Source organism: Pygoscelis adeliae, unplaced genomic scaffold (genome assembly GCF_000699105.1).
Source record: "Pygoscelis adeliae isolate BGI_AS28 unplaced genomic scaffold, ASM69910v1 Scaffold171, whole genome shotgun sequence".
Lineage (NCBI taxonomy): Eukaryota > Metazoa > Chordata > Aves > Sphenisciformes > Spheniscidae > Pygoscelis > Pygoscelis adeliae.
This window is the reverse complement of record NW_008824186.1, coordinates 2,143,977-2,160,362: the sequence shown is the minus strand read 5'-3', so window position 1 is coordinate 2,160,362 and position 16,386 is coordinate 2,143,977. Positions and strand designations below refer to the sequence as shown.

Sequence of the window (16,386 nt, the reverse complement as noted above, 5' to 3'; positions counted from 1 at the left end):
CGTTGTGGGGGGCAGGCCTGTCTCCCGCCGCGTAGGGGCAGGGCGAAGCACCGGGGCCCGCCCTGGAGCCGCGAGCGGCGCGCTCCCTGAAGGGCGGCCAAGTAGGGCCCTGGGCGCCGCGATAGTCGTGCTCATGGCGCTCGTAAGGGTCGCGGTGTGGGCGTTTTCTCCCATCGCTCGATCCCTGTTTCCTGGCGGACCGCTTATTGTTGAAATTCTGAAGGACAGTGGGCAGAAACTAGGAGGTTTTGGTGACCTCTAGCCCTGGCCCGTCATGGGCTATTTCGTTAACGAAGCGTTGCCTCTTGAACAGTCGCTTCTTCGCAGCAAGTCGGCACTCTGCCCTTGGTGAGGTAACGTCAGCAATGTCTGCTAGCAGTAAACCCATCCTTTCCACCTCAGAAGAGCTCTTGTTAATCAAGGAGGCAAGTTCAAAAGACAGGTTAAGAGGTCATCGTCTCAAAAGACCTCAAGGGCACAGGAGGCAGCTCACCCTAAAACTACTTAACTTTGTTTACAAAGTAATCACCAGTCTGTCTGTGAGAGAAGGGCTTTGAATCAGCCACTGCAGAGAAACTGTCTGCTATATGAAACAAATTCATTGAAGGAGGCTTGGCAGATACCAAGGTGAAAGCTGACTTAGCTGCCTTCACAACAGCAGTGTAAGTGTTCTTAAAATTATATAATACAGTCATATTTATGCAGAAATACTTGCAGTAACTTGATACTAGCACTCTTTGGGTTCCTTTCTGCTTCATCTTCCAAAAGTCACCTTCCTAAACCACAGTAATATGTGGAAAGAGGACGTAAGAAAAACATAATATGTAACCTTTTCTTCTGAAGCTTGACCCCCCAAAAAAGGGAGCAGATAGTAAACACTTACTTGACCAATCTATGGAGTAACGTTTTTCTTCTCAGAATTGAAGAATTCTGATTCTGTTATTCTTAGGAAGTGAAATACAAACATGCCTATCCATTTGTCTTGGTAGATAAGCTGTCCTGTTCTCCAAATTCTTAGAGAATACTGATTTTGTGATACGCGGCTAATTTGTTGTTTCTTATGGGCTATTTCTTCCATGTCACAACAGACTCCATTTTGAAATATTTGATACATAAATACAATTTCTTTCCAAAAAACTGCATTTCCAATTCATCAGTGTAATGTTTTTTCCATTTCCCATCTAGGAAGCAATAAGTAATCACTGAAAGCAATGCTGATGAAACTTCTAATTAGATAATACGTATGTTATTCTAGGTCTACAGAGTGTCAGCTGTCTTAGTGGCCTCGTTGGAATTTCGTTCTAATTCTTTGGTTTTTTGTTCAAGTATATTTCTAGTCTAATTTTAGCTGCTTCTGGTTTTGGGATTGCCTTCTTCAGTTTCATAAAATGCTAATGGTGTTTTTGAATGATGACAGCACCAATGACATCTCGCTTGTCTAATAGAACAAGTTAGTAAAGAGCAAAATAGGTGATGCCTAATGTCATTGAGACTTTTGCTCCTTACCCCCTATAGCCCCTCACCCCACATAATAAAATAATGTGCTAGCTCTTAAACTGGTGGTGTTCTCGATTTCTGTATTTCTATGCATAGCATAGAACAGACCTTGGGCAAAACCCCAGCTGCTGTAAATACAACTAGTGCCTATTCCCTTTCTGTCAGGTGTTGCTGTGATAGCTTGAATGAACTGAAGCTCTAATACATGGTCTTAACTCTAACGTGTTAGTTGGAATAAATTAAAAGGAGCACTAATGTACAGAAAGAAAATTAAATTTTAAATTCTTATTGATACGTTGTACCTTACCACTTCAGCCCTAATAGGTTGCCTTGTTTTGCAGTTAAATGTGAACTTTTTCACAACTGTGTGATAATGAAGATGTTTATGTTTTGGTGTGAATCTCACGAGGGGCAGTATTACTTACAAAACCTCTGTGTAAATGATAGGTTATGTTTCAAAGTAACTTTGAAAATGTTTCCTTGTCTTAAATTTAGAGTTTAGGTATAACAGTGTTAGCTTAACTCAAGTTTTGTCTTGCTGTAACTTAAATTTGGGCCTCGTGCGAAAGTCTACGGGCTTGAGTTCAGTAGCGTTGTAAGTTTATGTTAGTTGACCCATTTGATAGGCTGACTTTGAGCTTTCTTGTTGATGGTATGGGAGCATCCATCTTGTTGATGGATGGGGATGCAGGAGCTAAGCTTACAACAGCTACTTAGTTGCTAATTCCTTCTGCGTAGCTCAAACATTGTTTTAGAAGGTGGCTGTTCCTTCCCTTCCTTCTGAAGCTGTGTCATCTCGAGTGGAGTAGCTCAAGGCTTCTAGCCCGAGGTAACTGGAGCAGTGAAGATGTGATTACAGGCCTGTCTGCTTGGGAAGGCTGCACTTTAATTTTCAGATGGTTTGCGATATCAAAGCAACAGGACATTGCTAATATGTACTGTGCTGTAGTGATTCATGCTTAGTTCAGTAATTGACATGAAACTTAATGGCAAGCTATGAGTTAACAAGTAAACTATTATGGATTATACTGTTCTGTAAGTGAGTGTTGCAGAAATTGAGAACAAATCTGAAACTGCACATGAACTGAAGACTACTATGCCTACAGTTCAGTGATACTTAAATATTCCTGCTTGAAAAAAACAGGCAAAAATTATGTGTCACTTAGAAAAAACAACTGGAAGAAAATGAGATCTTAAAACAAATAGATGTTGAACCTTGAAGTCTGCCAGGCCAAGATCCTGGCAAACCATAAAGTGGAGCAAACTTGAAAGGGAACTGCTTTCACAGAGCTGGGGCAGTGGTTATCAAATAGAGCTGACATACCTGTCTTCCAAGTAATTTTAGCTGATTATTTTTTAATACTAGTTATGAAATCGCAGGTTTTGTGCAATGCTTTTAGTGCAACTCTATAACCACTAAAAGCATTGTTCAGAAACTTTTTTCAAAAGGATTCACTTGCAGATATAATTATGTCTGCTCAGTGCTAGAGAGAATGTTTACAGCTCTTAGGTTTGAACTGCCCTATTAATTTCTATGTGTTAATGCTGAATCTCAGGCTACCTGAATGCAGAAGATGCTGGGAATTGTCCTCCCCACTCTGTCGTAATATTATTGGAGGCTGTGGGCTGTGTCACCCCTCCTCTAAGATGGATTTCAGCATACGTAGGGTGAAGACACGTTGACCGGAAAACTGGGAGACACTGAGTTTCCTCAGCTGGGAGTTCTGTGGTACTTGAGTACCCCTATAGATCCCATAATCTGTCCTCTTATATTTCTAAATTGACAACACCATGGGAATTCTGTGAACTAAAAAAAGAAGGTAGTCTAAATTTATATTCCCATAGGCCATAATTAAGAATGAAATTCATCTTTCTGCCGAACTGGTTTTGCTCCCCATTTGACATCCACTGGTTTAGAGTGAGGTGTGTCTCACTGATTGGTTGCATCAATGGCAAAGATGAGGAAGGAAGCAAAACCCAAGCTAACAAGCTTTGCTGAGTTTTTCTTGGACTCTGCACTGGTACTGCTGGAGTTTGTAGTGAAGAGTGAAGGAAGCAGATGGGGGGATTTGGGCGGTGAGGAGGAGAAGGCAATAGTGCTCAGCTGAAAACGGTATCGTATAAGGACTTTTCAGCTGACAGGAATGTCAGTGTGTGAAACTATTTGCATGGGTATGTGACTGGTAGAAGCTGTGGCATCAGATCTGTTGCCTGAGTAATATTCTCTGAAATAGGTTTCTTTCTGGGCATTTTCTCACTCTGATCACCATGTCACGTGCAGCACAGCACTACAGAGAGCCTTTCTTTGCTCTAAATACATGATTTACAGGTGCTGAAGTAGGAGATTGGAGCAGTGAGCTGCTTGCTTATTACGTGAGACTCAGTCAGACTGATACATGCACTGTAGGGTTTGGAATACGGAAGACCTTAATATGTCAAAATGATGCAGCCTGCGTATTGGATCTGTTGCAGCTTCTATGTTGCTGGATCCAGTAGTGGTCTCTTTTATCATCAGTAGTTTGGGAGGAGATGTCTTGTTTCTTTCTAGTTCTGCCTTGTTTCCAATTCATGCCTTCTGTTGTCATCTTTCCTGTTTGACTACTGTAGGCAATCTGTGCAAGAACGGCGTGGTAGGTATACACTGTGTGTGCATTATTCCAGCTACCAGTGTCTGAGGTGCTGGTGATTGTCATCCCAGTAGAGATTTACAATATGGAAGGTGTAGAGAGGGTCATGTGTCATGAAAGGTGTCTAGATTACAGCAACAGAAACTAAGTTATGACAGCAATAGCAAGGGATGAAATTCTGTGTCCCCTGTTACCCAGTGAATTGGGCTTCATGATCGCAGTCTGTTACGAAATTAAAAAGACAGGAATCAGTGACGTGCAGTGGTAAATGATGCAGGTGTAATGCAATGAAAGGAAGTTTCTTTTCTGGAGAACAGAGAAATTTGTCAGGTTTTAAAATCAGTTGATTTTAAGGAGTGAAACTAATTTAGAAATTTAATATATAAACAGAGAACAAAGGTGAATGGATTGGTGAATAACTAGCATGAGTAGTAGAAAATAATTGTAGTGGACTGCATAGTTGCAGTAATGTATTTTAATGGTATAATAAGATGTTAAAATTATGGATTGAATTCTAGCCTCCTCAAGGTCAATTCATTTGTTTGTATTGGCTGTCATTTAATGCTATTTAACACAGTATTGCCTCGTTTATTTTTTGTAAGCAGCTTTTCAGCATTCCAAGAAAAGTGTAAATAATATACATGTAGACCAAACAAGATTTTTCTAAATCTTGTTCTACTTTTACTCCAGCATTCTTCCCCAATATAAGTAGTTGTTTTCTTTCTATAACACCACTTGCTGTTGTGGATCAGTATTAGTATTCATCAACGTTTATTTGTATTACCTTGTGGGTCCTCTGGAAAACTTATCATAATGAAGTGAAATAATGAAGCTGGATCTCTGTTTAAAACTGTGTTTTAATGATGAAACATTAAGCGGTGAAAATAGTGCTGAAAGTTGTTTAAGCCAACAGCTGGATATCCTCAGAGGCAGGGATACATTGTTTTTTTCCTTAAGATTTGTGGACAGATATTTATGGTTGTACCATTTATAGTCTACATACAGTGAGTCCAACATGTCCTAAATGCTTTGGGTGTATAGTATGTGTGCAGATCAGTTCTCCAGTATGTGCACGGCCTGTCTCTTTTTTTTTCATTCCTGCATGCCTACCGCCAGGCTGCAACAGCGTCCAAGTGTCTGAAAATCAGAGAGAGACTAACATCCTCCAGTTCTGCCTGGACAAAATTTCCAGGCAGAAAAACAGAAGAAATCTAGAAAAACTCAAATTGCAGAACAAAGTTAAAAAAAAAAAAACAAACAACCCACAAATAAAACCCCCCACACAAACAAACGAAAAACCAAACTAACAAAAAAAACCCCAACTGAATGATGCTATTTGTCTGTGTACTGGATTAAAGTGGAGTCCAAAACAAGCCTCGCAGCTAGAGGGATAAAGATGAAGTAATGTATACAAATACAGCAGCACAGTTCACTAATTGCACTGTTCTCAAATTTTTGAGTGTTTGACTTTGTAAGCGAAGTGTTTTTGAGGTAGTTAAAATGTGTTTAATGACCACTACCATGGCTAGATCTCTTCTTGCGGCTTGTCCCTGTTGGCTTGTGACCACTCTGTGTCCCCAGCACTGTGACTCACCCGGGAGGTGGCAGACAAACACCACTCCGGCTCGGCTGGAAGCAGAGTGAGGGGACAAGCAGCACCTACCTGGCAGCCGCCCAACAGAGAAAATGGCATGGCAGTAATTTCGGGTCTTTTTATGTCTAGATTACAGGACTTTTTCCTGCCACATTACTATTTGACATCAGAAGTGGCTTTCTATGAATCCTGCTATGAGTCACAGCTTGCAACGATGAATCATTTTAAAAGTATTTTAACTTTACCTTATTTTAGGAAAAAGTCATGCGCATCCGGGTTTTAAGGGTATTAATACTCAAAGGTAATAATAAGGGCAGAAGGTAGAAGCATATGGAAGGAAAATAGAGGCATCAAAGGATGATTGGAAATCAAAGAGGGAACTTGCCAGTATTTAGCATAGCGGTCACCATCCAACAAATAAAAAGGAGAACAAAGTGAGGTGGGGCAGAACATAGTTGTTTGTAATTGGTGTTGCACACTTTTGCATACCAGTATTCAGCCTCAATTGTTTTCTAGTGTATGCTCACTCTGGTTGTAAATACATAGACAAAGCCTTTTAAAAATGTAGTGTTATTTCTCACTTAGAATCGGTGATACAAAATTTAGTGTTAATTGTGATTATCTGACGTAATACTGGAGTGCTTTCAAAAATGTTAGTGATTAACAGCAAATAAAAATTGACTATCTAAGCATAGTGCTGCTTGCACTCAAATGCCTTTTACTTAGCTGAATAGTCCAATCATCATAAGATGAGGGTGTAAAAGTAAGTTTATAAGACATTAGATGCTATTCATTTTCATAATATATTGGAATACATAAACACAGAACATCACAGGTTTCCACCTCAGGCTGTTTTGGGTAGAACTCTTTTGTTTTCTTAAATACAAGTTGTCCACAAACTAGGAAGTTCACCCTGCTGACATAAATCTTACCTATTCAAGCACTGTGTTTGTGCAGCTTAGAGAAACAGGAAAGGTGGAACCGGCCAACCAGTCCACCTGTAATGGGGGTGGGGAGGTTGCTGTGTGACTATAGTATTTGATGTTTTACTTGAAAGCTCAGCTCCAGGAAACAAGGGTTTACATAAGAATCAATCAGTCTTTCTTTCTTCTAAGTTAGTTTCCTTCTATTACGAAACAAAGCTTGTTTGTGTGATCCAAGTACATCGCAAACTCTCAGAAACCTAGAAGCAATGTGAAAGAAAGCAAAGTTTAGGGTTGTTTTAATCTCTTTATTTTAGGCAAGCTTGACTTACAAATCCTGGAAATGCCAGTACTCTCCTGGTGCTGGAACAGCAATCACCCCCTCCTTCCACATTCATGGTGTACAGCTTGATCCACAAAATATTCCTTGCATCAGTTCACCTTCAAAACTTATCGTGACTGTCCTGTGTGTCCCACCTTAAGCTACATTTCTGTCTCTAATGCAGCTATTGTCAGAGTTTATGGTTATCAGAGTTTATTTTGAAGAAATAAGTAATGTTTCTGACCTCTGTGCAAATCTCCTATACTGGCGTTGTCACCTAGTCCAGACTTAGACCTGCATGCTGCACTTGGAATAACAGCTCCCTTTGAGTTTATCCCTGTGTAAATTTACCTTGGCAGATTGCGTGCTCTTTGAATTAAGGATTATGTTTTCATATTTATCTATAAAGCATCTGGGTACCATGGTGATCAGATCAGACAAGCAGACAGTTAAATTTGCACTTAATGTTATCTGACAATGCCAGGGTCCTTTTCCAAAAGAAGTTGGGCTTCATGTTAACAGAGCTGTGTTCTCTAGTAAAAACAGTGATTCCAAGTGTTAGCGTATGCTATTTTTTTAGTAAATTAATAGGGACACAAAGCTAAGTAGGTGCTTTTACACTCTCTTTATTAGCTAAGCTTGTAGTTAGCAGTGAAGTTACTGCATTTGAACTTCAGTCATGATACCTCAGCTCAACCACCATGTTATAGTAGAATTTGCTTTGTTTTTATATTTCTGAAATAGCATAACACTGCACTTTGAAATCTCAGTTAAAGGAAATGTCTCAGCCCAAATATAAGAAAAAATATCCTTCAGTTCAACAGTCTGAAAAGTATTGCCTCTTTAGGCAGCTCTAATTACATATTGATTGTACTTAAATCTTACATTACAGTTCATTTCACATTACATTCATGCATTTGTTATTTTCTTCCTGTGTAATTTTGTCAGTTTTTAAATAATAATACATGGACAAGAGTTTACTCTGGAACAGTCATTTTGTTTTATTAGAATACAGAGGGCAATGAGGCAGAAAAGGGAATGTCATGCTTATATATTAGCTCTTGTTCCAAGTAGTAACTTTCCAAAGACTGTCTGGGGACAATTCCTGGGGAAAATTCCTCCCTGATTATGGTACACATTATCACATCCTGTTTGTGAGTTGCTATTGCTATACAGTGAAGCAGTTAAAACCCTCAATGGTGAACTACAAGACAGGCCATGAAGCAGTTCTTATCATATATTGCTATAATTTTAGTTATATATGTGTGTATATATATGTAAAATTACCCAAAACGTAATGATCCTGCAGTGATTTAATGCAAAAATGAGTGCATCATGGATTTTTATTATATTTGTTTGCTCCTTGACCAGAAATGATCTGCCTTTATTTCTCATCATTCAGTCTTTCTGTTGGCACTCTTCTTGTGGTAGTTTGTCCTGGTTTTGTTCCTTGAAGCAACAGAACAAGAGCTTCTGTGTATCAGAAGTACGCATCCATTCCACTATATGAAAAACAGAATTTCAATGCAAATTTGATTGAAAATGAATGAATCCCACAACTTTCCATTTTATTTATGTAATTCGTTAGAAATTATACGCACAGAAGGATGTATGTATCCCAGCACAGTTTGGGAATGCCATCCACGCAGACATGACAGTAGGTTTGGGAATATTGTCAATACTAATTACCTTGTAAATCCAAGCGCCCGTTGCAACAATTGTAGCTTTCTCAGTTACAAACATACTGCTAGCAGATCTGAAACAATTTAGCACTAATTGTTTCCACAGAATGGTAGTAACATGCCTTTGGGTGATTGTTTGGATGCCAAAAGTAACAGGGGACCTTCTTACAAAGCTGTATGCATATAAAAAGCTCTGGACCTACTGTGGGTTAAACATCAAGATGTGCTTTCTGCAGTATGTGCTCGTGTTCCTGAATGAAATATAGCCTATGTAAGAATCACTGGTCTGTCAGAACAGAGCCAGTTCAGTCCGTGGATCTGTGTCAATGCAGTCTGATGAAGTTGCTGCTAATGCTTTTGTGGACTTCAGCTCTGAAACAGCTTCTGAAACTCCCATTGCTATCTCCTTGCAGATATGTTGCATGCCTAAAGAGCAACAGGTCTCTATGCTAGTAATTAGGGAGAACAGAATCCATTTCTATGTTGTGTATCAGACTACCCCTACATTAACTTTGTTACTACTAAGAAATTAATTTCAGGGCCCTCCTTTATCCCGTGATCCCCGAGATGAACAGAGAAACTATCCCTTAATTTTTTTGGGGTACAAACAAGAAATAACGTAGTATGCTGTGGTCCTGTATGTCTCAGAATACAGAGCCAGGCAGCTCTATTTGTCTACGTGCTGGTGAGATCGACGGCATGGCAGCAGCATGGAAACTATCAACAACAGCATGGTGTTATGGAGGGATATACAAGTCTTGTTGAAAAGCATGTGATAACTTACTTCTTGGTTCACATACTGAAGACAAATGTTTAGGGAGTATGATAAGCTAACTGATGACGGTTTGCATATATGATAGACTGAAGGATGGCACGTAATAGTGTCTCGTAAGCTATTTGCTTATCAAAGGATGTAATTGTGTTTAGAAAAGCTGAAAGACAGCAGGTTTGGCTGGTTGGGTAGAGTACTTAAAAGACTTAATGCATTGTGTATGTTATCTAGCTCAATGTGCTTTTTCCAGCCGTATCTTTGTCCTCCCACTTTGCTTTTTGTTTCTTCCTTTGCTGTATGACTCATTTTTATAATATGCTTTTGTTACAATTACCTGCTGGTTTTCATAATGAATCCTGTTCCTTCCTTTTGCTACTCTCCTTTTCAGGTTTGCTTTGAGAATTCATATGTTTATAAATTCACGATCTTTTTTGCATTTTCCTCGCAGAAGCTGGCTCTCTGTGCTAGTTACCAGTGTTAAAGAACTGTGCCTAAGCTACTTACCAAATCATTACATATCTTTTATTTTCCGAGCATATTCAAGTCTGTAGGGGAAAACACTGCTGTATGCACCAGAAAAGTGAGAATGTTGTGAGAAATGTAAGTTAATGCCAAGAGGTAATGAAGAAAAATGCACAATCATGATAAATTTTGAAACCATATTTACTCATCTTTGCAAAGCCCTCAGAAGAATACTGTGGATTAAAAACTGTTAAGGCTTGTTTTACCCCTCTCCTTTGTACTTAAAAGTTAGAGCATCTGTCGCTAATACTCAAACAGAAGCACTGCTATCTGAGAGAACTAACTAGTTAGATTAAATAAATTTTAAATGTCTGTAAAGCTTTTTAAAATGCCTATATCTACATGCATATATAAAATTGAGGAAACAACTGCAGTTTCTCTTTCCTGGCTGTATTTCATTCATTCTGATTTTTATGTTTAACTCATATTAAAAAGGAGGACATTGCACAACAGTAACAACATAAAGGCATTTATGAAACCCAGATATAAGGTGTCTGGGTGAACAGGCAATTTCAGTCCTGGATCTGGAAATACAGACTTTTTTTTTTCTAAATCTGTTTAAAATATTTCATAAAGTTAAAATACATTTTAGTTCAGGCAGGCCTTAGAGCTATTTGGGCTGATGTTGTTGTTTCTGTATACTCAGGGCATTGCTTATACATTTTTCTGATATTTTGGTTACTTGACTTAGGGTTCTAGAAAACAAATTGAACTGTTACCAAATGTGGTACATAAGTTGCATACATCTAAGGTGATATAGCATGATGTCTCAGAGCCATCTGACAGAGCTTTCTGGTAGCATTGCCATCTATTTCAGTAAAACATCTGAGTGACAGTGAACAACAAATGACTGAGAAATTCCAATAACATAAGAAAGAGGAGTGAAACAGAAGCAACTATTTTGAGAGAAACTATTTTACCTTTTATTTTTGTGAATTCAGAAAAAAATATTATTCCTAATGATTATCTGAATATATAGGATTCAATTAAAGTAGTTTCTTTTGTATTTTGGAAAGATTTTGAGTCAATACATTTTCCTATTATATTCTGAGAATAAAAAAGTAAGGGAATACTTTAGGCACTTGTAAAATGATAAAAATCAGAGAAAGGTTTGTGTTACTTTTCTGTGATCAGTACTTGTAAATAACTATAGAATATCCTTTATAGGAGTTGTCCAGATTTTTTGCTGGGGATAAAGAGGAGATGTTATTAGTTGGCCTTCTGTGTAGTTCTTTTTAGGGACTAATGCAGTTTGTTTCTATTAAAAAAGGGCACATACTGAAAAAATTGTCTGAAGTAATGTTTAGAATGCAGTGTCAAAGTGTGTAAGAATTAAACCTGCCATAGGCTAAAGCAGATACCAAGAGCTCGAGGGAGGGTAGAGTAAGGAAAGAGTAATAGCCCTTCTTTGCTTTCTCTTTATCCAATTTTGTAAATAAAAAAATGTAAGATGCGAAGCTAAAATCTTCAATGTGTCAAAGCCTGTCTCTCTGTAAGGAGGGGATCCCCTCCTTCAAACCATAGGCGCTCTTGAACCAGCACTGAAATTTACAGTCAAATCCATCTCTAAAGAGTAACGAATGCTTAAAATTGGAGTGTAATTTGAAAAATACTATAAAAATAAACAACAGCCAGACCTGGGGTCACCGTTACTAAAGGAAGAAAAAGTCCAAACATGCCATCTGGAGAGTTTGTGCTTTCCACATGGCTATCATTTCATATTGAATGTTGGATCCTTATTTCTTCTCCTTAGATTGTCCTTGTCTTTGGATTAAATTCTGATCATAGAGAACTTAATTGTAAAGCTCACAAAGATCTTAGTAGTGGACTGCTTTAAAGAATCACTTGTAATTTACAGAGCTTTGGCTGCAAAATGGGGTTATAGTATATTTGAGGTAACCATCTTGTTCTGAGTGCAATGCTATTTTCTGCACATCAGATCTGTCAGATCCTGTAGACTGTTGCATTTGTCCCCTAATTGCAAGAATAATGTCTTTTGTCCCTAACAATTACTATAAAAATGTGAAGAGGTACTGTAGTTGTTCCAGAGCAAATTGTATTTTTGACACCTATTGACCCTTCAAATCCTTTTAGGAACTGGCTATCTTTGAAAAAATCACAAAATCATTGTTGAATTGGCTCTCTGGCCTGCATCCTCTGCCTGTTTCCTGACCAGAAAAGCAAAAAGGTTGTTTGTTTGTTTGTTTTAAAAAAAGAAGGGAGAAAAAAAAAAAAGGCATTCAGTCCAGGCTGGTGTGGCACCTCTAGACTGTTTGAGTAGGGGGAGAAGTAAACAGCTTTTATAAACAAGGTTCCAATTACAAAGAGCAAAAAGGTAAAACCAGCAAAAGACATATTAGCTTGTTTACTTGCTTCTAAAACTTTCTCTACCAGCTTTTGAGAATCCTGTCACATCCATCTCTGCTATTCATAAAGCATCTGTCCTGCTTTTTTCACTGCTGTTTTTGCTACCAGTGGTATGCTTGCAGCTCACCAGTTCTTCTGTACTATAGGCTAGCTCCATTAGCAAGTCAACATATGAAATCCAGAATGTGGTTTGGGAACTGTAAAACTTCACTAGTCTAGTGGATACTGAGCTGGGATATTTTCCTTGCAGGATCTTCCTTATTGTCTGTAAAGGCTCATAAGACTTTCTTTTCTTTTTTTTTCTTTTTCTTTTTTTTTTCTTTATTTAATTTTTTCTGTCTTTTCTTCCTTACAGAACATTTGATTTAACAAAAAAAAAAAAGTAGATGATGTTTAGGAAAAAACTCCAAACTCAATACACGTACTCTGGTCATTTCTCTGGTACAATTTGTGCCAGTAACTGTGTCACATTGCTCTGTACAGCACTGGGATTTGCACATGTGTCATGGGTTACAGAGTCAACTTCATATTCTCTTTGTAAATGTCAAGGCAAGAAGTAAACAGCCTCCTCCCAGACACTACTGAAGTAGCTTTAGGACTACAGAGTACGTACCATGGTACTCATTAAATTGTGCCCTGGTTTCCTCCAGTATCCTGGTGTGGAGTTGTAACTGAGGCAACACAAGGACTACTGTGCAACTCCTGTAAAAACAAGTCACTGGGGTGTGTCGGGCGTCTACATACACTGTGGCTCTGGATTTTTTTTTTAAAGTTAAGCAACTGAGAAAAGCAAATGGGGATGGAAATAGTAATGTAAAAAGAATGCTTAAACGTTTTTTAAATATTTGGATTTTATGTTACTTTTCTATGCCCTGCTTTGGGTAGGAGAGAATAGAAATGCTGCTCATCAGCTGACCTGAGCCTGCATGAAGCTGATGGGTGGGTGGCTTTACCAAATGGCAGTCTTCTCACCAGTCAAGTCTGATGCTGAAGGTTGAGCAGAATCATTCCCAGGTTGGACTGGGAAGAGTAATGTCTCTATTTTATATGGAGAAATTTCTCCATGGAGCACAAGTGTTTTGTCTGTGCTAACCGCACAAAGGTGCGGAGCGACTCGATGAAGGATACAACTGTGTTGTTCTAAACAAGTGTGGTTCTGATAGTTGAAGTGGTCTGCTGAAGTCACAGCTTTTACATTTGGCTAGAAATAGATAGGAAGCAGAAACCTCTTCAGTTAGCCCCAAACGAAAGAACAGACCCTAGAGACAGGCAGCAGACAGTTCTCTCATATTAAGTCATAAGTTGCATATAGTTGTTTGTCTAACCTTTTTGGCTTTTTGTGTCTGTACAGCAGATGTTAATGCACCTGAAAATAGAAAGTCTGAAGCTTATATATTCATCCTTGTTTCATATTTTAAAGCATGTGTGTATATTTATGTATATATGTATAAAAATATGTATACAAATATATATGACAGGCCCCTTTAATGGTAATCTCTGACCCATTCATTTGCATCATGCACAGCTGACTACTATTTATCTGCTCTGTTCCCCAGACCCCATTTTGTATGTTAACATCCATGTTGCTCATGCTGGTAGGATGGGCAGAGACCATAACTGGAATTATAAGGCACTGACAGGCTTCCTGCATACGCCATCTCTCGGAAAAAACCTATTTGCTCCTATCCTTTGAAGCAGGGTACATGTAGATACTGTTCTATGGTGGCTTCCATTTGAAAGTCCTCTTGAAAATCATTCTGAAAGTATAAAAGGCAGGCAAGCCTTGCAAGTTGTTGCCTAATACAGGTATACCTCCAGGTGTATTTTCTGCTCAAATCCTGTGTTCTAGTGCATCTTTATTTATAGTGGCTAAATGTTCTGACAGTGGCAACCTCAGACAAGTAATGTGAGATCTTCATGTAGTGGTGCTTGTTGGGTTAGTTAATTTCAAAATTACTTGTTTTGGCAAACTACTATATGTTGCCTAACACTTGTTCCACAGGTGCTACAAATGGATCCCAGAAATGAAAGGTTCCTTTGAAATGCACCCAGGTTTTTGTTAGTAGGATTTGGAGGAGTTTTGGAGTAGCTTAATTTGCTGTGGTGATGAAGTATGAAGGCATGTATGAATTTAAGACCAGCTTGAAAGACCTGGGAGGAAGCATATTTCAGTGAGTGCTTTGGCTGTGGTGTATCTGTTAGGAAAGGGCTCCATCCCAGACCACTCTTTCATCTGCTGCTGGGTTTCCTCAGCAGCTTAGTCAGTCAATCATTTCAGACTGTAGCCAGATGATAAGATGGCATATAGGCACTCTGAACACAAGATCAAGATTAAAAAATGGAAGAAAAATAAAGGTTGAAGCACAGAAGTACTAGAAAGAGGAGAAATCACTCTAAAGACTCTGAATTACTGATGGTCCTAAGCTTGATTAGGCTAAAAATTCTCTTTGTGATCATAAATGTATGTTTAAAATACTGAAACCAGAAGAGTGTCAGGATACTAACACATGTGGCAGCATCCTTGTATCTAAAAAGGTTAGGCAGAAACAAAATGTATTCTACTTAAAACACATGCAGAAAGGAAAAAAATGGGTACGAATGAGGGCTTCATCTTAGTGGAGTGTCCAAGACAAGCCTCCCTATCTACTGAATGATTTCTGCATGGGCTGCTACATCCATTGACCTCCATGCACAGGTTTTATTGTACCAGCATGTAGATACAAGAGAAAGATTAGCTCTGAAAAACAAGTTATAAAATAATTGCTTTAGAGCAATTTTGAAAGATTTTTTTCTTCTATTCAACTATGAAATGGAAGTGTCCTGCTGATGGCTCCAGCATATTTTTTAATTGAATAATTAACATGGATAATAGGCATTCAGCAGCGTTTTTTTGGTAGTCACTGAATTTACTAATCTCCCAGAAGGTGGGATGATTCAGAATCTTTTAATGCCCCAAAATAGAAGATAATTAAAACCCTACATACACAACTTGAAATAGAATTGAGTACAAATGCTGAAGAGGAAAAATTAGAAAATGAGCTTGAGGGAAAAATAGGGGGGGAGGAAAAAGGAAAATAATAGTCGTAAGTACTAATAATAGTAAGGATGCTTATGAAATTACATTTTAAGTATTTGAAGTTTTCCTTACTCTGCCACACTTTGCAAGTGACCAAGACTGCTTTCAGAAAAATCCTCTGTCTGTGCTAGTTTCTTAGCAGGGCTCTGCTGCTTGCTGTGTGGTAGGTGGGCTTGGCTGGACTGAGAGCAGAGCACTCACAAAAGCCATGTGGCCACTATGTGATGGGTCTCAGGAGAGATTCAGAGTGGTTGCACATGTGTTCATATAGAGTGAGTGCTATACTAGTCAGCTGCTGAAAATTATACATGCAGTAACTATCTGGTGAGCTGTGTCATGGTGAGAGGAAACTGTAAGGGTTTTTGTGGGGAGGGTTAGATCATATAATCAATGATACTTCATTCCCGAAGAAAGTCTAATGAGCAAATACATATCCTGCATCATACATCTATTTATAGTGACTGGGAGTTATAGGCTCCAGAGCCATGCTAACATGCAAAGTTGCACAGCTTAGGTTAATCTTTGGTGTAATACTGTTCGTTGCAGTAATGCAGTTCTGGATGTAGACCACTACGTAAGTTCTGTGTATTACTCACTATGTATCACTTACGGTCACTTGACAGCAGGGGGGCTGCTGCTTGCCATTGGAATTAATTTTCACAGTGATGAAGAACTAACACAAAGCTAACCATTTTCTCTCCCAAGTGCAAGAAGTATTCTTTTAACTTTAACTTCTCCTCCTCTGGAGGGGGTGGAAAAAGAAACTGCAGGTGATAAATGTTAGTTCTATCATTTACTTGACTAGATGAAGACAGTCATGTTGAGGTGACTGGGCATAGGATGGAACCTAAACAGAATAGGAAGTGAGTTACTAATCTTATTTCCAGTGTCCATAAAACAAGGCTGTTAATTAGCCTGTATATTTACAGAGGTATAGTGGACACTTGAGACTTCAGTATTCACTTCAAAGAACTGGTGATCAAGTTCACATTGGCACAAGCAGG

At 38.6% G+C, this 16,386-nt stretch overlaps 2 protein-coding genes and 1 long non-coding RNA gene across 3 annotated transcripts in view; 1 reads left to right on the top strand and 2 right to left on the bottom strand.

Annotated features, from left to right (window-relative positions):
* Positions 1 to 174, bottom strand: part of CSTF3 (cleavage stimulation factor, 3' pre-RNA, subunit 3, 77kDa) — a 52,790-nt gene extending 52,616 nt beyond the window's left edge. Inside the window, exon 1 of the mRNA XM_009334574.1 lies at positions 18 to 174. Within this exon, the coding sequence (XP_009332849.1) occupies positions 18 to 174 (157 nt within the window). The remainder of the gene's footprint in view (positions 1 to 17) is intronic.
* Positions 175 to 375: 201 nt separating this feature from the next.
* The window catches only part of HIPK3 (homeodomain interacting protein kinase 3), a 116,522-nt gene continuing 100,511 nt past the window's right edge, over positions 376 to 16,386 (top strand). The window contains exon 1 of the mRNA XM_009334499.1: positions 376 to 662. The gene's annotated coding sequence lies outside the window, so the exon portion shown is untranslated. The remainder of the gene's footprint in view (positions 663 to 16,386) is intronic.
* LOC103925736 overlaps positions 7,954 to 16,386 on the bottom strand; it is a 28,105-nt gene continuing 19,672 nt past the window's right edge. Inside the window, exon 5 of the long non-coding RNA XR_664042.1 lies at positions 7,954 to 8,465. This is a non-coding gene — a long non-coding RNA (uncharacterized LOC103925736). The remainder of the gene's footprint in view (positions 8,466 to 16,386) is intronic.